The sequence below is a fragment of the Phycodurus eques genome, chromosome 16 (assembly GCF_024500275.1).
Source record: "Phycodurus eques isolate BA_2022a chromosome 16, UOR_Pequ_1.1, whole genome shotgun sequence".
Classification (NCBI taxonomy): domain Eukaryota; kingdom Metazoa; phylum Chordata; class Actinopteri; order Syngnathiformes; family Syngnathidae; genus Phycodurus; species Phycodurus eques.
In genome coordinates, this window is record NC_084540.1 from 3,678,644 (window position 1) to 3,703,316 (window position 24,673).

The window sequence follows — 24,673 nt, forward strand, 5'->3', positions numbered from 1 at the left end:
CCCATTGGTGGCGGTACTGTGTCTTTTTTAATTATTACTTAACCGCATTGATACACGAAGAAGACTGAGGTCATCACCCAGCAGTAGTTGCGACACTCCAGGCGGAAGCCGCATTCATTGAATTTGTTCCTGTTTGAGTTTCCACGTTTGCGTTGAGGATTTAAGAAGTATTGTTTTGTTTTGTTTTCCCCCGTAAAGGTCGACAAATTTAACCAAGTAAGTTATTAGCTACACTGTATTCGTCCTCGCAAAGTGCTGTTGTTGTTAGCTTAGCTTTTAGCCAAGCCCTACAACGTGCCCTCTGTTTACATTCTTTTCAAATGACAACTTGTCATTACTGTGAGATTCTTTAAGGAGTGGCACCCTTTTTTTCTTGTTCCCTCCCTTTAATGAATAAGAAGCGCGAGTTCATTTTCATGTAGTGTCAGCCGTGAACGTTCCCCTTCGTCGATTTGAGGCCACACTTCAAAATTAAAAAGAGGAAGGGGAACGGAAATTGGTTTTCCATCGAGTGACCCAGATTCCAGTTAATTCATTTAAATTGTAAAACGGGGAGTTATTTCAAAGGAAATCAGTATCAATTTATCCAACTCTGCTGTTGTTGGATGATGCCAGCGGCACAAGGTCATGATGATTCCTTGTTTGTCAGTCCCCACAGGTACCCGCGGCCTTGGTGACATGGTGGGCTATGACCCCAGGCTACAGGGGGTACCGCTCAGTGCCCAGGAGGCAGCCCTGGCGGGGTCGGCTGCCGGCACGGTCACCCGAGCCCTCATCAGCCCTTTGGACGTCATCAAAATCCGATTTCAGGTAGCAGGATGTGGAGTTGTTGCATTTTTTTTTTTGTCTGTAGCGCCTGTCCTCATTGTGGTCGCGGGTGAGCTGGAGTCTATCCCAGTGGCCCACACACTGGACTGGTTGCCAATTACTTGCATGACGCACATTCACACCTATAGACAGTTTTGGCCTGTCATTACTAATAATAATGGGTTTACTTGCAGCTGCAGATTGAGAGTCTGTCCTCTGCAAGGCCAGGAGGGAAGTATTGGGGCTTATTTCAGGCGGCACGTTGTATTCACGCAGAAGAGGGCCTTGCTGCTTTTTGGAAGGGTCACGTCCCCGCGCAGCTGCTGTCAATCTGCTATGGAGCAGTGCAGGTACGGTGAAACCCCCGAATATCATGGGGGATACATTCCACAACCACTTGCGATTTTATAAAAAAAAAAAAAAAAAAAAGGCGAAGCGCGCTTACTTCCTGTTGTTTAATTGTCACACCAAGTTGATGTTTACTGTAGAACTTACACATGAAACAAAAGAGAATCAAAACATTTTATATTTACACACTAAAATGTTCAAATAAAGCAAATAAACGTATCACATATAATGTGAAACACCACAGACTGGCGAACAAAAACGTAATTCTAAATCTTCAAACAACTGCTACTTAAACACATGGAGCAGCAACACATACAAACAGAGCTTCCAAAATTGCTCACAGGCGTATGGTTAGCCTAATAGCATAATTGCCCAAGTCACATTTGAATGTGATCGGGAAAACCAGAAAAATCACAATTTGTAGCAAGCACGTTGGTATTTTTTTTTTAACTGATATTATAGCAGAAAGCTTAAAAAAAACATGCCCTGGTCATTTGTTTGTTTTTTGTGTGTGTCAAAAGTCATATTTAGAAATGTATTTATTTTTTCTTTTGTAGTTTGCCACGTTCGAGTGTCTGACCAAGGCGGTCCACGACACGACGTCCTTTGACAGCCAGACGTCAGGGGTGCACTTCCTGTGCGGGGGCTCGGCCGCCTGCTCGGCCGCGGTGGCGTGTCAGCCTCTGGACACGCTCAGGACGCGCTTTGCCGCTCAGGGCGAGCCCAAGGTGAGACATGTCGACCACACTCAGAACACGTCTAACCTTTCGGGTTACAGGGAATTTCCAGATCCGCACGACCCCTCCCACACGCTTTAAACTCGCGTGGCGAGTAGAATGGCTTACAGCTCGACTGCAGTGTGCGCTGAGCTCCGTGACGCCGGTACACCATTTTGTGTTGATATCGAAGCATATCCCGCCTTTGACTATAGACGCCATAAAATAGAGAAAGCATTGTTGTTGTTTTTTGTCAAACCGAAGCTCCTCAACGTAGTTCCTTGGCACCTTGATGCATCCTTGGCACCTTGATGCATCGAAGCACTACTCTCGTCAAAATGAAGAGCCTCAGCTCACTTTAGCATACTTTCTTGGTTAGAGGCAAAGCATAATTTGTTTTTGTCTAAATGAAGCCCCTCAACTCACTTCAACATTTTCCTGTCTAAATGAAGCTCCACAATCCCATACGATTGTCAAAATGAAGCTCCTCAACTCACGTGAACAAACCCTCGAGTTAACCCTTGAGTTCCTTGGCACCGATATGCCACAAGATGGCCTCAAAACATTTTTATTTATTTTTTTGTCTAAATGAAACATCACACATGCCGCAAGATGCCGGCAAAGCACTACTTTAGTCTAAATGAAACTCAACTGAAGAATGTATGAATTTGTGACTGCTGCATTAGGGCACGGCATCAATTAGAGTTGCGTTCGTTATTTGAGGAAATATGTTTTGTTTGTAAATATTTAAAAGTATATGTGATATGATATAAACTTACATAGCCTCATTTTGTGCGCATGTTTGAAGTTGTACAGGAGCCTGGCGCACGGCGTGTGTACGATGTGTCGCTCGGAGGGAGCGCTGACGTTCTATCGCGGCCTCTCGCCGACGCTCGTTGCCGTGTTTCCTTACGCCGGACTGCAGTTCTTCTTCTACAACGTCTTCAGAAGGCAGCTGGCGCCGCCTCCTCCTGCTGGGAAATCGGGAGGTCAGTTCACAGGACGCTTTCAGTGTAAGCAGGGGTTTTCCTGGCCCAAATTGAGGTGGAGGCGGTGCCATTCTGACCATTCACGCACGTGCGTGCGTGTGTGTGTTTTTTTTTTTTTTTGTGAAGAAAACCTACGGAGTCTGCTATGTGGCAGCGGAGCCGGCATGATCAGCAAAACGATCACGTATCCATTTGACCTCTTCAAGAAGAGACTGCAAGTCGGAGGCTTTGAGGAGGCCAGAGTCCACTTTGGACAGGTGAGCTGCTTAATTTTTTTTTTCTTCTTCTTCTGGATTTTACATGCTATTTTTACTGTAAACGTGTCATCTGGTTTATTTACCCAAATCACTTAAATTATATAAAGAACTTAAATGTACAAAAACAGTATTAAATGAAATAGCTGAAATGTCAAGCAAATACCTCAAACAAGATGATAAAGATAGTTTTAAAAACAAAAGAAATAGTTGAATAATTAGGTCTTCAAAAATCTAATTAAACTACATTGGTAGCTTGAACTACTGGTGACCCGACTAAGACACGAGACAGCATTCAGCATATTTCTTTTTTGCGGGCAAAAAAAAAAAAAAAAGTGAATTTAAAGCGCCGACTGTGGTGGCAGCGAACGTCACAACAATCAGCCGTTTGGCAGATAGTGAAGAAGTGCTTGCAAACTTTAGATAGCTTAATGGTAGCACATAATGCAAAACGCTATAGACAGGCTAGTTAAATTAGCAACAATATTGTAGTGTTGTAAATTCTTCATCTCTCGTTTGTCCAGCCATTCAAAAGTCAATCGTTGCCTAATATGTCCGTAGGTGCGCCGCTACCGTGGCTTAGCGGACTGTGTCGCGCAGATGGCCAAAGAGGAGGGCGCGCGAGGCTTCTTTAAAGGCCTCTCCCCGAGCCTGCTCAAGGCGGCCCTGTCCACCGGCTTCACTTTCTTTTGGTACGAATTGTTCCTCAACGTGTTACGAGACCTCAAAGACGCGCCGACGGCGTCAGCGACTGTGCGGCGGGGAGATAGCGAAGGCGATCAGCCGGATGGGGAGTAGTCATGGCACTTCCTGTTGCGTTTACAAAATGGGAGACGCGGCGGCAGGACTCTTTACAGTGCCTGTACTGTTGTACACTCAAAAGACATTTATTTATCATATTATTCTATTGTGTTTTTGAATGAATGCTATCATGGGTTTATTTCACTATTAAACTGAACTTTGCACACTTTAACCACTGACTCTTGTTTTTCAATCGGTGTATATGGGTCATATTCACCGCTTACGAGGGGTCGCGGGCATGCTGGAGGCTAGCCCAGCTAACTGGGGGCAAGAGGCGGGTACAACCTGAACTGGTTGCCAGCCAATCGCAAGCCATGTAGAAACAACCAACCATTCACACTCACAATTTAGAGTCTTCAATTAACCTACCGTGCATGTGCCACCTGGGTCATTTTCATCAATAACAGTAAAGACATGGCCCACTGAATTTCCTTTTGAAAATACATTCATTTTACTGATATAGTATTTGAATTATTGGCAGTTTTCTTTCAAATGGTAGTAATTGTTTCTAAGTAAAAAGAGATTCAAAATTAATATTTTTCAAACACCATTACGACAATGGAGTTAACTACACGTGATATTCAACATGTCAAAGTGGTTGTGGGCCAAGTTATGAGCCGAGTCAACCAGTCACGACAGTATTTGAAATGATCAAGTAGTAAAACGGACACAGGAAAAAGTCACCATCTCGTTGAAGAATACGGGTTAAAACACTTAACATTCAATTTGCCCAAATGCAAAAGCGCTCCAAAGTCCTGCAAGCGAAGAACTGTGATAAACGCGCGGGAAATAGGCCATTAAAATACAAAACAGTCGAGTAACGTGATTGTAGCAGAGGATACAGTGCTCCTGTGCTATATATTTACATTTTGTATTCTTACAGTATACTCACTGTGATGCCCTCACATGGGAATGGGGAGCCACAGTGGCTGAAACACTTTTTTTTAGCCAGTTCTTAAAACGCTGGGCGGACGGGAGACCCCAATGAGCACACTTAAGAAGCTGCTGTCTGCCACAGCTCACGCCTTGACATTCGCACGTGGACTCATTGATGTCACACGCCACCTTAGCGGGGCCCCGCCTCTTTAAGGCACATGCATGTACACAGATACCGCAATATGTATTTTCTCTACATTTTAGGCCTGTCATTTATTTTTTGGCGCGTTCAAATGCATTTGTAAGCAGGCTACACATTTTCATTGTGTTCATAAAGTGTTGTATATGAATTATATTAATAAAGCATTGGGGAAGGGTAAACGATATGAAAAAAAAATGACATGGTCTCTTACCACATTTTTTTTTAATCTATTGCGGGTGGGTCTGTAAGTTACCATGTTGGCATCTTGGTGCCAAACAACTGATGCTTGAGTTGAACGCTTCATTTTGGACAGAAGTAGTGCTTTGTCACATCTTGCGGCATCTCTGGATGGATGGATGGATGCTTTGCCATCATCTTCTGACAGTGTGGTGCCGTGGAACTATGTTGATGCGAGTTGAGGACGTTAATTTAGACAAAAAGTAGTGATTTGATGCCATCTTGGTCTGTAAGCAACTACTGGCGTGTCAATTACTCGCATATTTCTTCTTGGTCCCTCTCTTGAATAACGGGGCGTCACTGTATTCTTGTATATGAATGAACTATATTTACAGTTGTTTTTTTTTTTTTTTTTTTTTTACAAAGTCAGTAGTAGTCAAGTAATACTGTCACAGACGAGTCAGCACGACGCCAGCTCATGAAGCAAAACAAGTGGACACCATATGCGCATCATGTGACTCCATCGCAATATGTGAGCATCCACAACCTGAGTTAGTATCTGTGGGCTTTTTTATTATTATTATTTTTTTTTTATAAAACCTTTTTTTAAGGAATGTATGCTACACTTAATCGGGCCAAGAGTGCTCACTGGTGCTTCTGGCTTTCATGTCTCCGAACCTCCAGGAAATCCCGTCAGGCTGCTTTTCTGCATGCTGGCAGGTCAGACCACCGTGACGCTGAAAATCTCCTTCCGCTGGCTGAGAGGGTATCACGGGATGTGTTGGGGCGTCATTCTCATTCGGGCTGAGGGCTGGAGTTCCACGAGAAGAAGCTGGGAAGTTTGAAAATGGAATCCCGCCGGCCCTGCAGGTCGGGCAGGGTTAGGGTCTCCGGGGCCGACTTTTTGCGGGGGCGGTCCTTGGGCACCGTCAGGAACTCGGGGGCCTCGGTGGACAGAGGGGTGGACGGGGCGCTGTTGGGCCCGCTGCGAGCGCTAGAGGGCAGGGGCGTCTCGGTGATGGCGATGGCCGGCGGGAAGGTGCCGATCTTCAGGTTGGTGGCTTCCTGGGTGGCTCGCTCGTACTCGCGGACCTCCTCCATGCTCATGTCTGGCAGGAAGGACACAGTCCGTAATAACGGCACACTCAAAATCTATACACATACCATATACAGCGGAGCCGCGAAGAACAACTGCCAAATGAACAACTTTAAGCAAGCACTCTTTGCCTCTTTGGAGAACTGCGAGGGAGAGTGACAACAGGTGCAAACAAGTCATTCTTTCAAAAATGTTTTACTAAGTTTAAGCGTGATTTGCATGATTTAATAATACAATTTAAATGTGTGTTAAGTGTGTGGGAGGGGTAAAACTTGAAATGTTTTTTTTTTTTTTTTTTTTAATATGGTGTTTCTATACAGCGGGTGGATCTGGAACGTAATCATATCCCCACGAAAAACAGGGGTTCACGACCTGAAAAATGTGTTAACCTCCGTTCTATTACTCCTTGTGCAGAATCTCCAGACCGTAAAATCTCATGAGCTTGTGACAAAAAAAGACTCACCGATCCACTCATCCACCCAGGCAAAGGCCTGCTTGTGTCCCAACAGGAGAACATCTCGTATTACCTGAGCACAATTCACGCAAAAAAAAGAAGAAAACGAGTCAAAAGGTTCAAGGCGATAACGTGGGAATCACATCGAGTGCGCTCTTTTTTTTTTTTTTTTTAAGTTTGAAAGTACTTCATGCCCTAAATATTTTGTGTTCGCTGCCAAGAGAGGCGATGATTCATGAATGCAAGATCCAGAATCTTGCACGAGTAGTGGACAAATATTCCCCCCCCCCCCCCCACCTCGAAATGCTCGCATCCTCACCTTGTGTACAAATTGCTCCACACGTGTTTGCAGGCCCCACACTTCAAATTTGACGCTGACCAGCTTGTAGGAGCACATGACGGGATCCTGCGTGTCGATCCAGCCTTCCTGCAGGAGGCCCCGCTCGGTCTTCTTGGACTTGAAATAGCGCAAATCCTACGTGGCCGTCAGAGAGACAAAGCGCAGATCGATTGGATAAGCTCTCGTGGGAATGCTGTGGATCACAGATTCCAATCCCAAAACCTTAACAGTGAACTTTCACAAATGCCCGAAAGGAGGCGCCAAAGCCCTGTCTCCTATTAAAGCTTCATACATTCAGGGACTGTCAAAGAAAGTCGGATTTTATAAAGCTCTTGCAACAACATTCCCTGGAACTAGGGTCGGGCGTCGTTTGAATTTCAGTGATTCTGGTCCCGATTCCGCTTCCACATTTCGATTCCGGTGTCAAACGATTCTCGATTCCTGATTCTTTTACGAGGCTGGGTCAAAGAAAGATTAGTACACGGTTGAAATAAAGGTGTCCAAATTATGAACATCCATTTTCTTCGCAGCCCGCAGCATAGACAAAAACGAATGACTCGGGTGTAGCACTGAGGCGACTGGTTAATAATTCATTTGAACAAAGTTAAGAAACTTTTGTTCACCGTTGGGCACAAGCACGTCTTTGGCACGGCGCTCTTCTTCGTTGATTTTCGCCGCTTCTTCTTCTGGGCCGGCGGACTAGGCATCGAAAATGGGGAACCGAAATCTTTAAATTTGAAGGATTCCGGGAGAACCGGAACAGTTGGTCCCAGTTCCGATCGGTTCTCGATTCTCGATGCCCAACCCCACCTGTAACACAACTCAAGGGTTGCTAAAATACATTTACTTTTGCCTCCTCTTTTATTGTGTTTCAAACTTCATAATACTCTAATATACCGTAACAAGTAGCCATAAGTATTCAGACCCTTTGCTGTGACACTCATATATTGAACTCGGGTGCTGTCCATTCCTTCTGATACCGTTTTGCGTGCGGTAAGCGTCTTTCGACGCGATCACAATCACGAGGGGCCAATCGGCGCGATGCGATTGGAGGTGTCGGTTAAAGCGGTCCCGCCGTCAACGACGCCCAGGGTTGCTACGCTCCCTAGGAATGGTCGTCCTGTAACGATGATTGCAACAGCACAGCGCAGAATGCTAAATGAGTAAAAAAAATTTTTTAAAAATCTTAAACTCTCAACTAAGGACTTATTGGAATCACTAGCATATTATAAAATCTCTGTTGGCAAATATACGACAAATGACCGAAGTCCTGCAAATAGAAAATGAGTGCTTTGGCTTCATCTTATGGCATCTGAGGGGCATTACAGAAAGAGCACAGACCTCAAACTCGAGTTCATTTATCCTATTTTATGGGAAACTTATCGTGCGTTATTCACTGAAAAACTCTTATTCACTCTATTTACTGTATTTCCAGGTTACGAAAGGTCGCGTTGTCACCTCGGAATCCTTGCAGTGGCGTTCGGGGACCTCGTCGTAGGCGATGTCCACAAAACACACCTCGGTCGGCTCATCTCTGGGCTCGCTGCAAAATATCTGCATGGGAAAGGCGCAATTCAAACAATGACAAATTGTGTGCTGACGTGCTGTGATTTCCCCAGCTACATACTGTGTGTGTGTGTGTGTGTGTGTGTGTGTGTGACTAGTTGAAAGGCTTCTAGTCTGGTAGGTGTGGGCAAAAATCAAATGTATTAAAAAAAACAAACAAAACACCTGTTTGGAGCAAAATATGCTGCCATCCAAGCAAGGTCTTTTTCCTTGCTTGTTTCAGCGAGACAATGCCAAGCCACATTGTGCATGTGTTAGTTAGATCAGCGTGTCTTCGTAGTAAAAAAGTGTGAGTACGAGACTGACCTGCCAGCAGTCGAGAGCTGTCTCCCATTGAAAATGTGTGGCGCAAGACGACGCGTAAAATATGACAAATAAGACCCCGCCCGGCCTTTTGAGCAACTTAAAATTGTACATCAAGCAAGAATGGCACCGACAAAGCTTCAACAATTGGTCGGAACTCAAATTCAAAATGAGAGAATATTTGCAAAAAAAAAAAAAAAAAACTATGTATAAAGTTTCTCAGTTTGAACATTAAATAGCTTGTCTTTGTCGTGTATTGAATATAGGTTGAGAAGGATCTGCAAATCATTGTATCCAGTTTTGATTTATGTTTTTACACGTCGCAACTTCATCGGAATTGGGGGTTTATAAGTCAATACAAGCGAGTCAATCCGTAAGCGTGTGAGCAAGTGGGAATCCTAATCATGCAAAAAAATAATATCTCTTCCATGTAGACGGCAGCTGTGTATGTAGTAAGGATGAAAGCTGAATTTGCTAATGAAATAAACAAGACAGCGGCGGCGCTTGGGACAGATTTTGGTGGGCTCGGTGTCACCTGGCGGGGGCCGGCAAGTGCAAACTTGAGGATTGGGGAGGGGGAGGGCGCAAACAAACACGCTCGGTGAAGTGTTCTCCAACAGCCTCCAACCATCTGTGACATTGCAAGGAAGACGGGCCGCAACGCCCCTCTTTCGCCTCTGGGTGGTGCTGTGCGGTGTATCATTTGTTTTATTGCGTAATGTGCCTTTAAAACGACACCAATGCCACACAAAAAGCAACATATAGTAAGTACTGTGCTGTTATCAGTCATAAGCAGAGGTGGCAAACAGTACTCACATTCTGTACTTAGGTAGAAATACCGACAGTTGTGCAAAAAGTGATTCCGCTCCCTTATGGAAGCAAAAATAAAAAAATAAAGTACTAAGGTTGTTGTTAAAGAAGTATTTGAACGTAGGTACTTTGCACTATTCTTAATAAGACTTGGTAAAAGGCTTAAAGAAAAGAGTATCATGTATTTTTATTCAGATTATAATCATAATATCTTCTTTTTTTTGTACTGGGCGTGTGAATAATTAAGTAAGAAGCTACCATTCCTCACTTTTTCCACATCCCAATTTATGATTAAATTAGGGCTCCCATCCTTTTTTTGTTATATAATTTTTTTTGTTTTAAATTTTATAATGATTATTTGTATTGAATTGTTTTCCTCCACAGCGTGGCCCATTTCTTGATATTGATATTTCAACACAGTGTGAGTATAAAGTCCTCTAAGCCCCTTTCACAGAGCGGGATAGCGGAGAATACGAAACGAAAACGCAATAAAGAGAGAGAATCATGCAAGCATTATGCAACTTTCACTCACGTTATCGTTGCTCCCTTTGTTGTCCTCGTATTTGGTCTCGATGTGGATGGAGAACTTGGGCAGGAAGGAACACTATCGAGACAAACACACTCGCATTTTCACACCAAGTACCACAACAACAGAAAAAATAAAATAAATAAATGATAATAATACGACGCTCTCCAAGTCGCACCACAATGACCAACGTTCAAATACAGTAGGTAGTAGGCCCATGTGTTCATCAAAAAATAGAGACATTTAAAAAGTACATTGAATATTATTTTAAGTCATCGCAACATTTATGCGCAGTAGCACTGATCTGAAATCGTGGCGCCTGGAGATACGGGTTTAATTTGTCCCATGACCACAGTCATAACTCAAATCACTGGTAGTTCAAATCATCTTTCCCCGTTGAAATAAATGCAAATGACATTAATCTGTTCCAGCCGCTACCCAAAAAAAAAAAATTAAATTAAATTAAAATAAATTGTATGTTTTGTTGTTTGTTTGTTTCCTGCTGAAAAGCTTTTCAATAAACCAATCCAGTGGATAAAAAAAAAATAATAAAATGACACAACAATGGCATTTTAATCATAAATAGCAGTAATTGCATCGGCAAAACTCTCCAAAAGCCACTCAAGCTTCAAGTGAGCAGATCAACCTTCTATTGCTCATTCACAGTTCGACATTTGCAAATTTGCACATTTTGGCTGAACCAATCCTCCATTGTTCGCTGAAAATCGCATCTTTTCACTGTTTTAGTGCTCAGGAATACAAGTATTGCTCTGGCGCCATCTGGTGTTCTTTCTTGGTGTTGTTTCCGCTATGTTTAATGCATTGACGGTGTTCCCGCATCTCCCCCGATGCAGCTACTAATAGTCTGTGTATTCTATTTTGACGTTAAGATTCCTGAACATTTAGTAATGTGCCAAAACGGCAAACGTTGAGTTCAATGACTAAATGCCGTTTGTGTAAAGCGCTATCGTGCATATTTGTTTGTCCATGAGTGGTGATGTTTGTGCTAGCATGTTATTCAGGCTAGTATAGTGCTAGCGAGCTTCACGTGACGGTAGGGTGCTTGTGTTGAATAATTTAACAACTAAATACATTTATGTAACATGGGTTCCTGATCGTGTACTTGGTAGCTGTATGGCCTTCGTGCTTTATCATCTTCTCTGTTTTGCTGCCATCTTGTGGCAACTCTAAGCAATAACAACCGCCCTTTTTTTTTTTTTTTTTTTTCCAATCGACTTAATCTTAAGCAAATCTCAAGCATAGTAAGCATGTATTTGTACTTGGTTACTTCCTCCCACTGCCGCTGTTGTCAGACGAGCGCAGAGCCAACGAACGCATCGGAACAGCCGTTAATTTCAACACGGACCACACATTTCCACTTGTATCGCCGTGTGTGCGCAGAGATTGAAACGACTCACCGTGTACTCTGGTCAAATCCCCCCGCGGTGGCCGTTGTAGGTGTGACGGACAGAACGTGTGAGGGGGAGGGCAGGAAGAGGAGAACAAAGAAGTAAATAAAAAAAAATAAAAAAATGAAAATAAAAAAAAAAACAGTGGGAGTGATGAAGAGAAAAACAACATTTGGTCAAAATGGATAAAAAAAAAAAACAAACAAAAAAAACATTTGGAGCAGTGGGGCCGGAAAGTATTCAGACTCCGTTAAATTTGTCATTCTTTGTTATACTGTATTTGCTCAAAAAAACATTTACGGTTTTTTTTTTGTACACACTGTAGACAGAAAAAAAAGGAAATGTTGAAATGTTTGCAGATTTATTAGAAAGGAAAAACTGAAATAACACACAGCCATAAGTATTCAGACCCTTTGCTGTGACACTCGTATTTAACTCGGGTGCAACAATTCCGTTTTTTCTGTCAATATGAGGTGTTGTTTGTAGATTCATTGGGGGGGGGGAATAAAAGATTTCCGCAAATGGCTGCAGTATAACAAAGAGTGAAAAATTTAAGGGGTTCTGAATACCTTCCGTACCCACTGTATGCACACGTATGCAGTAGTATACGTACTTTATTTTATATTTGAATAAAATCACCTTTTGAAAAATTACCACAATTTATCACGACGTGGGCAAAAGTATCAGGACACCAGGCTCTTACACAAACAGAAATAAAAAAATTAAATAAATAAAATGGTAGAAAACATGAGTTTCAAAGAACATTACATTCTTCCACATCTCATAATAATTAAGATTCCGTTCCATGACTTTTGTCCATACTTTGCATCTCTCGCTAAACATCTTTTTTTTTTTTTTTTTTTTTTTTTGTCGTTCATTTTGCATGTTGAGTCAGTGAATGGATGAACCGTACCGGTGATGGTGCACGGGTAATAGTTCCAAGCTTTCTCTGTCACGTAGAAGATCTTGGGCACCACTGCTCTGGCCCAACTTGGCAGCTTGCTGTAACCCACAAAAAAAAAAAAAAAAAAAACGCAATTATTTCTCTTTTTGTAACAATGCATCTTGGCATAGTCCACTGTCCCTTTTTTTTTCCAAACTTTCTTTGAACGACGCCTCATTTGTAAAGAACATAAGAGCCACTGTGAATGCAAGTCAAATGTGCCAAATGCTCACCGACGATGCCAAATCATTAATTCTGCTAGTTTTTGGGTGTCTTGTCGGTTTATTAACAACAGTCTGACTGAACAAGGTGGACGACCGGCAGCCCTGTCATTAGTAAGTAAAATTTAAAAAAAAAAAAAAATTAAAAATCGCCTTCCTCGTCTGTCAGCAAGATACAAAAAACAGCTTATTATTTGTGTTTAAATAATAATAGCGGCCAGCTCTCAAACATGAAGTACACAGAAGTAAAAACATGACCGTTCTGTACAAAGGATGAAAAATTAACGCCGAACAAAAAAATATTCAAAGCAGAAGATTTGCCGAATCAATATTAAATTGGGGGAAGGACAATTACGATGCACGATTAATTGATATTTTTTCCGAGTCTGTCTGCCAAGGCGTAGACCAGTCCGGCGCGCACTGAATTGAATGACAAAGTGTGACAAAAACTGTTCAATTCTTCTTCATCCTATTGAACTATGTCATTATGGTATGTTTTCAGAAGTACAATATATATATTTTTTTTCTTTTCTCATTTCTCGCTCTCTTTTTTTCTTGTTGTTTAGAAATAGCCTCTGAAAACACATGTACGGTATATTATATGTTTTTTTTTTGTATTTGCCTATCAAAATGCTTTTCCTTGAAAATCGCACCATGTTGTTTGTGGTTCAATAAAACAATTATTTTGTGGCGCCTCAAAACGTTGAGGAGGCCAAGGGTCGCAGTTTGCCGTTTTCTTCGTTGCACGTGACATTATTATTCCACGCAGCATTTGATTGAGTCAATCATTCAAAAGCAAGTCGATTTCACGCCCGAGTGTACCGACCGGGTGGCAACAAATCGGGGAGACTCACTTGTTGAGGTAGATCCGTTTCTCGGTGAACCGGCCCGATCCGTGCTCAGGGTCCTCGTAGGGCTCATTCTGCACCACCTCCACCCCCTCGCCACGTTCACTCTGTTCATTGCTATGCTTGCTGATCATGTACAGCTGGCCGATCCGGTACTGACGAGACGGGACCGGGAGACAGAAGAATCGAGATGTAAATCCTTATTAGAGTAATCATACCGGTCAAGTTCAGTTGGTAAAAGGTCATCCTGACCCGTTTCGTAACTCCATTTGAAATCGCAAAATGAATTGTTTTCTAAAAGAGGAACTACTGTACATTGGAACAAGCCGAAAGTCCACCCAAGCGCCGGGGCGAGTTAGGGCACTCTTAAGTCGAGGGGGCCGCTGTAACTTTAGAACGGTCGTAAACCCAACAGAGAAAAGTCGAGGAAGTATTTTTATAGTTCATGAGCGGAGGGGCACCTTGGCAAACGAGAGCCGTGCAGATTAGCGGCCGTCTCCATTGCAATGAGAAAGCCCCCCCCCCCACACCCAATCCTGAATACACACACTAATAACCTTCGCTCATCACCCGCTGACCCCCCCCGGCCCCGTGACAATCTCATATTAGACCTCACGACAGGCCGGAACGGGGAGTCGGGCGGCAAACTCTTTTTCCATACATTTGGACAACAGCAAGTGTTGCGGCGAGAGCGCTCGCGGGACGGAGAATTCCGACGGCTCGGACGCCTATTTCCAGGTGTGGGAAACGGATATGCCCTCGTGATGACTTGCGCCGCTCGGCGGGAATGTCAAGGGTCATATAGACTCACGTACACACACACACACACACACACACACACACATTCTACAACAAGCCAAGAACGCAGAGGGGACAAATGTGATCGCGGCGCGGAAAAATGAAGCCGGCGTGCAGTTAAGTTCATACGTCACAATGCCATCGCAATTTTCCATTTGACAGTCAGGTGAGGAAAGTGAAGCTGGAATTTGGATGGCTGCGCGTTCGCGACCGAGCAGCTGTTGGTGTGATGATGATGTTGTGATCCTCCTGACCGAATAAGCAACGACGCTACCGCAGGGAAGGGTAGACTCTCTTCTTTCACCGGACAAAAAAAAAAATGTTTTCCCAGTTTTTCCTGCTCTTTCTAAATCGGGAGTGGAACATGGTTTGGTTTCAACAAAAACAACCGGTTCTGTTCAAAAAGCAGAGAAAGAGAGCTTTTTATGATGATTAAAAAAAAAAAAAAAACGTCAAACAGAGTAGGGACTTTGACACTAATATTTGTTGCTTTTGCATTTTTTTATTTAACTTTTATATGTAATACACTTTAATCATTATTTAAGTGCTTTTTTTTTCTTTTTAATTATCCTATATTTAAACCCAGGGTTCATGTTCGAACAGTGCACATATTGTTCCAGTGGCTTACAATTATATAATCTAGCAGGCTACTGTATTTTAATGTTGGTCAGGACGGTGCTATTTGGAGAACTATGTATTTTTTTTTTTAGGTATTGCTTTGTTTAAAGATTAGGAGAACCGCAGATGCAGGTGAAAAACGGGCAGATGACGCGTTTATAGAATTTTCCGGTGTGAGGAGAAAGTACAAAACAAAGACGAGAGACTGTTGACATTGCTCATTAAATCTCCACCCCCCCGCAGGGTGAAAATGACCACGGCCCAGAAATCCTCAAGACCGACCATAATAGGATGGAAATAATAATGTGCTGTTATTATCTCCTTTGCGCCTTCTCCGGGAAGATACAAGAGGCACTCGGCCGGATCACGATATGATACAAATGAGTCGAGATGTCGTCCTGACGCACTTTGGCAAAATGCAGTCGTGTCTCCGTTCAGATCTGTCGCCGTTTCCGACCCAGACGAAAAGGGATCCCGAAAATGTTGCATATGATGTACAGTTACATTTAGCACAACACCACCTGTGGGTTTTCAATGAAAACGCAACACCAACTGCCCCGCGTCACCGTCACGTTTAAGACAAAAGACGCAGAGACTATTATGTGATCAAACTGTCTTGTTTTCTGCCACAACAGCAGGTGGGTGGGGGCGGTGGTGGTGGGGGGGGGGGGGTTGAGGGATGGAGAGGAAGACAAGTGCTGGTCATCGTGCTACAGCCAGCACGCACACACATTTACTTTTACCGAAGACAGTAACGGACACTTGAGCTAACGTGTAATTCAAATTCCACGCCGTACCCTCGGATAAGTGACTGCATGAAAGAGATAAGTAAGGTAGTGCATATTGCAGTGGTGGGGGTATAAAGTATAAGTACTTGCTTACTGTACATAAGTCGATTTTTCAGGTACAGTGGGCCTGGAGATGAGTGTAACATGTTCCTGCGACCTCACTTGTAACTGAAAACCAGATTTCAAATCATCTTTCCACATCGAAATGAATAGAAATGCCATTAATACGTTCCAGTCGTGCCAAAAAAACAACAAAATGGAAAAGAAAAAAAAAAAAAAAGAAGAAATGTAATGAGAAAGATAGCACTCTATAATATTGTATTTTGACATAATTAAGTCAAACAAAATACTACGTTTTTTGCCACATTTTCTTCCTTCATTTCAATCAACATTGTGCTGCTCCTTCTGCACGCCACGGCCACCCGGTGGCCGTTCCTTCGTCTGTCTGTCTCTCTCTCTGTCTGTCTCTCTCTCTGTCTGTCTCTCTCTCTGTCTGTCTGTCTGTCTGTCTGTCTGTCTGTCTGTCTGTCTGTGGCCGTCACTCACTCACTCACTCACTCACTCACTCACTCACTCACTCACTCACTCACTCACTCACTCACTCACTCACTCACTCACTCACTCACTCACTCACTCACTCACTCACTCACTCACTCACTCACTCACTCACTCACTCACTCACTCACTCACTCACTCACTCACTCACTCACTCACTCACTCACTCACTCACTCACTCACTCACTCACTCACTCACTCACTCACTCACTCACTCACTCACTCACTCACTCACTCACTCACTCACTCACTCACTCACTCACTCACTCACTCACTCACTCACTCACTCACTCACTCACTCACTCACTCACTCACTCACTCACTCACTCACTCACTCACTCACTCACTCACTCACTCACTCACTCACTCACTCACTCACTCACTCACTCACTCACTCACTCACTCACTCACTCACTCACTCACTCACTCACTCACTCACTCACTCACTCACTCACTCACTCACTCACTCACTCACTCACTCACTCACTCACTCACTCACTCACTCACTCACTCACTCACTCACTCACTCACTCACTCACTCACTCACTCACTCACTCACTCACTCACTCACTCACTCACTCACTCACTCACTCACTCACTCACTCACTCACTCACTCACTCACTCACTCACTCACTCACTCACTCACTCACTCACTCACTCACTCACTCACTCACTCACTCACTCACTCACTCACTCACTCACTCACTCACTCACTCACTCACTCACTCACTCACTCACTCACTCACTCACTCACTCACTCACTCACTCACTCACTCACTCACTCACTCACTCACTCACTCACTCACTCACTCACTCACTCACTCACTCACTCACTCACTCACTCACTCACTCACTCACTCACTCACTCACTCACTCACTCACTCACTCACTCACTCACTCACTCACTCACTCACTCACTCACTCACTCACTCACTCACTCACTCACTCACTCACTCACTCACTCACTCACTCACTCACTCACTCACTCACTCACTCACTCACTCACTCACTCACTCACTCACTCACTCACTCACTCACTCACTCACTCACTCACTCACTCACTCACTCACTCACTCACTCACTCACTCACTGTGACGTTTAGAGGCGTGCAGTGGGCGCCTTCCGAGCCTTCTCTGCTGGCCTAACCCTCATCAAAAGCACTGACCTGCATTTACAACCTACATCCACTTGAATTCATTGATTTCCAACAGTCTCTTGCATTCGTTTCGTAGCGTGCGTCTCGGCTGAGCGGCCTTGTCTGAACCGAGAACCTGTTTGCAATGGGCGACCCTACCAAGGGCATAAACCCCCAGGCAACTTAGCGCCTAGCATCATTGGGACATGCAAACACCTCCACCACAATAAGGTGACGGGCTCAGGGAGGGGTTTAATTAACCTAACATGCATATTGTTTAAATGTGGGAGGAAACCGGAGTACCTGGACAAAACCCAAGCAAACTTCATACAGATAGGTCGCATCCCAGATTCCAACCCACAACCTCTGAACTTTTGAGGCAGATTTTCTAACCGGTCGACCACTCGCACTAATGTTATAGTTGTTCTTCGCAGGGGATAAAGAATATATGCCGGAGTATTGTTATATTATCGGTCTACATGTTGCGCCATCATTTCTGTTCAAACTTCCATTGCCTAAAGGGTTGTAAGACAACAAAACTGATGCTATTTGTTAGGCCCCCTATGGCATTTTGCTTTGTTTGTTAGCATTAAGCTAAACGGTTGTTTTCACAGAACTATACAAAGCGCCTTTTCCATTCCAAGTTTCAGAACGGCCTGGCCACACCCTCCTTTTACGGGTGGAGATGTCTCAAAATTTGCACGTGTTTTTCAAATCCACAAATATATCCGCTATTTACACGTGTTTTTTTTTTTTTAATGTTGTGTGTGTATTTATCATGACTTATGATTTGTAAATATTCAATTTTGCGTGTGAATTGTTGAAAGTGTGTTTGTGGATCAGCGGGCACGTGCATTTATTTTTTAGATAAACGTAACGCAGATTAGATTCACACGTGTAGGGAGGCCCTCCCTCCATCCGCTAGGGGGCAGTGTTGCTGTCTCTGTTGATGACTTGACTGCAAATCACTTTTATAGGAATCCAACAGTGTATGGTTCGACCCTGCTGAATCCCCAATAAATTGACCATGGCTGAACAATGTGGACAACCAGCAGCCCCGTCATTAGTAAGTAAAATATAAATATAAATCATCTCCACATTAAGCCATACAAATAATAATTTTTTGAAACAAATGTACCGGCATTACCAGATAACTATTAACCCCTTATTGCTCAGTGACTTGTTTTTTGTCAATGTCTTTATGTCTCAAAAGTGTTCTGTCAATTGACTGACTGTTGTCGTTCTAGAGCGGCTCCAACTACCGGAGACAAATTCTTTTGTGTGTTTTTTTTTTTTTTTTTTTTTTGGACATACTTGGCAAATAAAGATGATTCTGGACGCCATGATTGTGAAAATGACAAGTCACCGCTCTTAAAGAAACTCCTACATCTGTCGGCCTGTTATGTCACCGTTACGTCACGTCCTCTAAAATGCTTCATGGAAGGTCAATGTGAAACTTCTTGGGGGGGGGGGGGGAATACATTTTGTCTCATAGGGGATTATTAAAAAAGTCCTGAATGTGTCAGTGGCCCAGGCTCCGCTCATGGATTACTCCTTGACTCAGCTCCACCTAGTGAAAACAGTCCAACACAGAACACAATATGTCCCTTTTTTGGGGTAATGAAAGCAACCAGCGTCACAAAGAACTCCAAACATAAATATATATATATACAACTCCATGAATAAGGGTCTCCCTCAGCCATCATGCAGAGGTGAGTCGGTTCACTTTGTAATAAACTAAATTGTGCACCAGGCGTGGTGAAGGATTCGAGGTTCCAACAGAGCACCGCTGCCATAAATAAACGTGTAAACAGGAGGAAGCAACTGAGTTAGGTTAAAAAATATCAAAATAAAAATCTATTAGGACGGTGAACTGAGCTCATAACAGGAAGTCAGGCCTGCAACCTAGTGAAGCAAAAAGAAAGATATTGTGGGCTACATTGAGAAAATCTTTGGAGAAGATCGGCAGTATAGCTGAAAATATCACAAAAGCAGACAATGCCAAACTCTTAACAAAAAAGCGGAAATTGGTTATTTCTTTTTTTTTTTTTTGAATAAACGTTTTTACAAACACATGAATGTTGTTGGGACTTGGGGCTTTTCTGCCTGTTTTTAAATTCACCGGCCCATCGTGATTTAAAAAAAAAAAAAGGTTTGCCAGGTTGGGAGAATAAAACGCTATTATTACACAATACACAACATGGTGAATGCAAAAACGCAATAAACAGAACGCAACTGTGCCACGTTGTAGTTCACAATCAATATCGTCATTTTAAACATAAAAATGATCAATGTCCGAGTTAAACAAGACTTATTGTTTTGTTGTTTTTCGTTTTTCTTTTCCGAAAAAAAACCCCAAATGACAGCCAATTGTGCTATTAGGCTAACAATGTTTATCTTCCTCCTCAAGCTAGCACGAATGCCGCACTGCTAACGCTCGCTGAAAAAAAAAAAAAAGAAAAAAAGAAAAAAAGAAAAACTCCCGGACTCACCCGTCATTATTCTCAGGGACTTTAACAAAGCTAAACTCAACCACGAACTCCCTAACCTACCAGGGAAAATAAAATTTTAGACCACTGCTATACTACGCTCAATAATGCATACTGTGCTATACCTCGTGCAGGAAGGAATCAAGTTTATCCCAAGTAAGACAGAATAACAGTTCGTGTTTATACCTCGCACGTTTGAATGTCGAGCAAAGCAAGGCTTCAACGGTTATCAAAACAATCAATCGTGTGTTAAGAGAGAGCAAAGCTGCGGTCGAAGCATCGTAAGCCTACTACTGCTACAGTGACTGGGTTCTTTTCTCCGATGCAAGATCTCTGGTGACGTGACCCGAAGACGACGTGTTCCCAGCCCAATCCCGCCTAACTTGCTACTCTTTGTTATGAAGCGTACACACGGCGTTGCCTCATTGAAAGACAAACGAAAAAAGCCCCGCGTGTTCTTGAACCCAGCGGGACACATAAGGACCAACCTGAAACGGTTCTGAAAGGGTCAAACAGTTTTCAAAAACTGGTCCACCCCTACTAGATATTCAATAGATATTGAACTATATATAGTTCAATTGAGTTCTTTTTAGAACAGTAATTGTAAATTGCACTTGATAAGGATGTCACAGGACTAATTCCTCCCCCCAAGAACTCAAGCCAAATAGCACCAACGCGTGTCCTTTGCTGTTTCAGCACAACCCCAAGTGTCGCTGCTATTGAGAGTGAGCGCACAGCTGACCGAATTTGCACCATTCAGCAGAAAGCCAAGCATCCTGTAATAGTCTGATCCAATCTGATCGGGCCACATGCGCAGTAGAGGACGACGACGACGGTGGGGAACGGCAGGGTTCTGGCAGGCCCGTACACAAGGAGACATGGAGCCTTTTTCTTATTTCGCCGACTCACTCAAGCCCTCGAATACAAATTAAATCCAAGAGTAATAAAGCTATCAACACAAATGTAACGCAGTTTTCTTCAGGATGAAACAGGAAGCTCCACCTATTAGAGGCACAGGCTCAGTGCACCTTTTTAATTACGTCTGCCGCTCCCTCTAATCAAGCTGAAATTAAAAATGCTCAAAAACATTTAAACAAACGAAGTCCCGCTGGTGGCAAAGCAGCCGTTGATTGTTAAAAACAGTATGGAATAAAATTATGTTTTCATGATGGAGTCCATGCAGCGTTGACAGTAAGTACGCGGGAGAGAAGAGCGATTCACGTCATATTAACTCATTCACTGCCATGGTCGTATATATCCGTCAACTGGATTCCAACCGTTTACAGTTCGTGAAGTACGTTTTTCAACGGGGAAGCGTGGAAGAGGCTTTCGCCCGGCTTGTCTGTGAAATTCAAGTTTGTGAACCACTGCAATGAATGACAAATTTCTACACATCGCGGAAGCCAGCTTTGCACACAATACAGTCTTATTCCAAGTGTTGCAGTGAAAACAACTGGTCATTTATTTTAACCAAGTTAAACACTTGTTCGCCATCGCCGTTGGGCACGAGCATCTGGTCGTTTTGTTTGTATGTGCCGTGCGATTGGCCGGCAACCAGTTCAGGGTGTACCCCTCTCCTCCTGCCCGACGATAGCTGGGATAGGCTCCAGCACGCCCGCGACCCGAGTGAGGAGAAGCGGTTCAGAAAATGGATGGATGTAGATAATTTTGGCACTCTTGGTGCTCCATAGGAGACTCTCCCTCCTTCACCCTCTTGTGTTTTCATCCTGCATCTCGGCAATGTCTGAGGTCACTGAAACCGCGCATTGCATAACGTCAAGATCACTCACTACGGATCCTTTCACTACACATCATCTTTCTTTTACTCCCTGCTGCGCAGCACCTCCGGCGGGTGGGGGTAAGACGGGATGGGAGGGAGCTTCGGTCGAGAAGATCAGAGGGGCTGTGAGACATAGACAAAGGTAAACCGCTGCAGAGGGAACAGGCAGATTGGGGAGCCATTACGTAAGAGGATTGGACTATTTTTCTCCTTTTCTCATTTTTACTTCAAGTGTAACAAAAAACACATTTCTTCTCCAGCCTCTTTTCCATTTACAGGATGGATAATTTATCTTCGGTAAAGGTGGAAGGGTGGGATTTAAATAAGTTTGCACCTCTTCCTCCGCCCAAGCAGTCAGTCAGTCAGTCAAACAAAACCGGAGCCATTTCTCTTCTCCTGGCTCACATCCACACTTCGGCACCATGTGTCATTACTGGGAACCGACAGGTCAGAGGGTGATTTTACATTCACACGGACCATAACTAGCAGTTAAGACTCCACATTTCTGCTCCACGGCATTTCTCATTCCCATTTCGGGAAGCCTGCAGCCAAGAAGCACGTGACCTCCTCTTCACAAGGCTCACTGAGCAACTTGATAAACAAGATGACTCTCAGCGAGTTACAGAAGGCCTCGCGAGGTCTCCCCTCAGTTCCAGTCTGGGGTGTTTTGGCACAAGTTGACTTTCAGCCTGCTTGGGGGAAATCCATCTGATTTACGATGCATATGGAGTACACAGTGTACTTTTTGCGTCTCCTGCTCAGACGGCAGACAGATGGCGAGGAATCAGTCGGGAGAGTAGAGAAATGCATAAGAATGGACGGGAGAAGACGCGACCACAAGTGTTTGTCCTTGTCATGTCTTTTATATCACAGTCTTGAGCTGAGACGCGTGCGAGCACTCGTAGAATGCACACAAGTGCACGTGAGTATCAACACAACACTTTAATTCATCAGTCTGGGGGTGGCCCTTTGAACTGCAACACACACACAAATGCAGTAATAACCAAGTACTACTACTAAAGTGCCCCCCCCCCCCCCCCACACACACACTTGCATGTTTTGAGTCGTCGTCGTTTTGCAAGCCAGAATTTCAGTTATGACAGGCTCCGAACTTAACGGTGGCCCGATGGCCACGCACCTTACAGACGCTGGCCCGACCCGTCCAGTGCAAATGTCATCAAGAAATACAGTAAAATCAACACATTTTTGCTTTTTACCCCAACTACTTTTGAGTTTTAACCACTTAAAATCCATCAAGATTTTACTGCACTGCGCACATTTTAAAGACGCTAAATGTGAAAAAATATGAAACGCACTGTATAATATTAGGGGCGTCACAGTCATTTTGGTCTTAGGCCACATTGTAGTTTGGATTTCTCTCAGAGGGCCGTTATGACTGTGGAATCATATAAATGTGTTATCACCTCATCTTATGCACACATATACTAACAATTATGGATTACTCGTTTTGAAATTAAAAGTCAATGAAAACAGGTTGTTCAAGTATTGTTCCACTTATTTTTAAAAGGCGTCATTGCCAACAAAAATTGTTGGCAATGACATAAAACACAAAAGACAATTTGCCATTTTGTCATATTTGAACAAAAACATGAAACAGATGCATTCAATTTTGCCGTGGCGGGCCACATGAAATGACGCGGCGGTCGAGATTTGGCCCCTGGGCCGCACGTTTGACACCTGTGTGCTAGATCATGAATATACAGGGCCAGTATTGGTTCTGACACTGCTTGAACCTGAAGTTGGAGCTTTTGTTGTTGTTGTTGTAGTGGAGCACAGTGGAGTGCTACACAACAACAACAAAAAAAAAAGTGTTTTAATTCAATTCTATAATAATTAATTAATAATAATTAATTAAAAAGTGTCCTATCTGAGAATGCATGGCTACCAGCAGCCAACCAGAGCCCAAGAGAATGAAAATCCCACAATACTGCTTAAATGTTCCTTATTTTATATACACATTGACTTTTTACTCTAATAGAGTCAATATTCTGTTTTCAATATTATTTATATTAACGTAAAACTGTAAAAAAAAATAAAATACAAAGTTTAGCCACTCCTTACCATCTTTTCCAAAATGTCAGTTTTCTTAAATACAACCCCAATTCCAATGTAGTTGGGACGTTGTGTTAAAACACATAAAAACAGAATACAATGATTTTCAAACCATGTTCAAACTATATTTAATTGAATACACTACAAAGACAAGACATTTAATGTTCAAACTGATAAACTTTATTGTTTTTAGCAAATAATCATTAACTTAGAATTTTATGGCTGCAACACATTGGGACAGGGGGCAAAAAAAGACTGAGAAAGTTGAGGAATGCTCATCAAACACCGGTTTGGAACACCGCACAGGTGAACAGGCTAATTGGGAACGGGTGGGTGCCGTGATTGGGTAGAAAAGGAGATTCCCTGAATTGTTCAGTCATTCACAAGCAAAGATGGGGCACGTGAGACAACAGTCGAACAGTTTAAGGAGAATGTTCCTCAACGTACAATTGCAAGGAATTTAGGGATTTCATCATCTACTGTCCATAAGATCAAAAGGTTCAGAAAATCTGGAGAAATCTCTGCATGTAAGCTGCAAGGCCGAAAACCAACATTGAATGCCCGTGACTTTCGATCCCTCAGGCGGCACTGCATCAAAAACCGACATCAATGTGGAAAGGATATCAGCACATGGGCTCAGGAACACTTCAGAAAACCAATGTCAGTAAATACAGTTTGGCGCTACATCCGTAAGTGTAACTTGAAACTCTACTATGCAAAGCAAAAGCCATTTATCAGCAACACCCAGAA

The 24,673-nt window shown here is 43.2% G+C and overlaps 2 protein-coding genes across 2 annotated transcripts in view; one reads left to right on the forward strand and one right to left on the reverse strand.

The window, feature by feature from the left end:
• Nucleotides 1-70: 70 nt before the first annotated feature.
• slc25a19 (solute carrier family 25 member 19) lies at nucleotides 71-4,087 on the forward strand. The gene is made up of 7 exons (XM_061700001.1): nucleotides 71-216; nucleotides 650-810; nucleotides 1,002-1,157; nucleotides 1,713-1,883; nucleotides 2,680-2,860; nucleotides 2,987-3,117; nucleotides 3,676-4,087. Exons 2-7 carry the CDS (start codon nucleotides 679-681, stop codon nucleotides 3,910-3,912), a joined length of 1,008 nt encoding a protein of 335 aa, XP_061555985.1. The 5' UTR covers nucleotides 71-216; nucleotides 650-678; the 3' UTR covers nucleotides 3,913-4,087.
• Nucleotides 4,088-5,565: 1,478 nt separating this feature from the next.
• Nucleotides 5,566-24,673, reverse strand: part of pitpnc1a (phosphatidylinositol transfer protein cytoplasmic 1a) — a 31,302-nt gene continuing 12,194 nt past the window's right edge. Inside the window, exons 4-11 of the mRNA XM_061700002.1 lie at nucleotides 13,693-13,841; nucleotides 12,588-12,676; nucleotides 11,684-11,691; nucleotides 10,272-10,343; nucleotides 8,519-8,614; nucleotides 7,040-7,195; nucleotides 6,730-6,793; nucleotides 5,566-6,279 (exon numbers count right to left, since the gene is read on the reverse strand). Of these exons, the coding sequence (XP_061555986.1) occupies nucleotides 5,966-6,279; nucleotides 6,730-6,793; nucleotides 7,040-7,195; nucleotides 8,519-8,614; nucleotides 10,272-10,343; nucleotides 11,684-11,691; nucleotides 12,588-12,676; nucleotides 13,693-13,841 (948 nt within the window). The 3' untranslated portion in view covers nucleotides 5,566-5,965. The remainder of the gene's footprint in view (nucleotides 6,280-6,729; nucleotides 6,794-7,039; nucleotides 7,196-8,518; nucleotides 8,615-10,271; nucleotides 10,344-11,683; nucleotides 11,692-12,587; nucleotides 12,677-13,692; nucleotides 13,842-24,673) is intronic.

Coding starts and splice junctions, on each gene's coding strand:
- slc25a19 (XM_061700001.1), top strand. CDS start 679: ATGGTGGGCTATGACCCCAGGCTACAGGGGGTACCGCTCAGTGCCCAG. Junction 1,158..1,712: donor TCTGCTATGGAGCAGTGCAG/GTACGGTGAAAC, acceptor TTTCTTTTGTAG/TTTGCCACGTTCGAGTGTCT. Junction 2,861..2,986: donor TCCTGCTGGGAAATCGGGAG/GTCAGTTCACAG, acceptor TTTTTTGTGAAG/AAAACCTACGGAGTCTGCTA.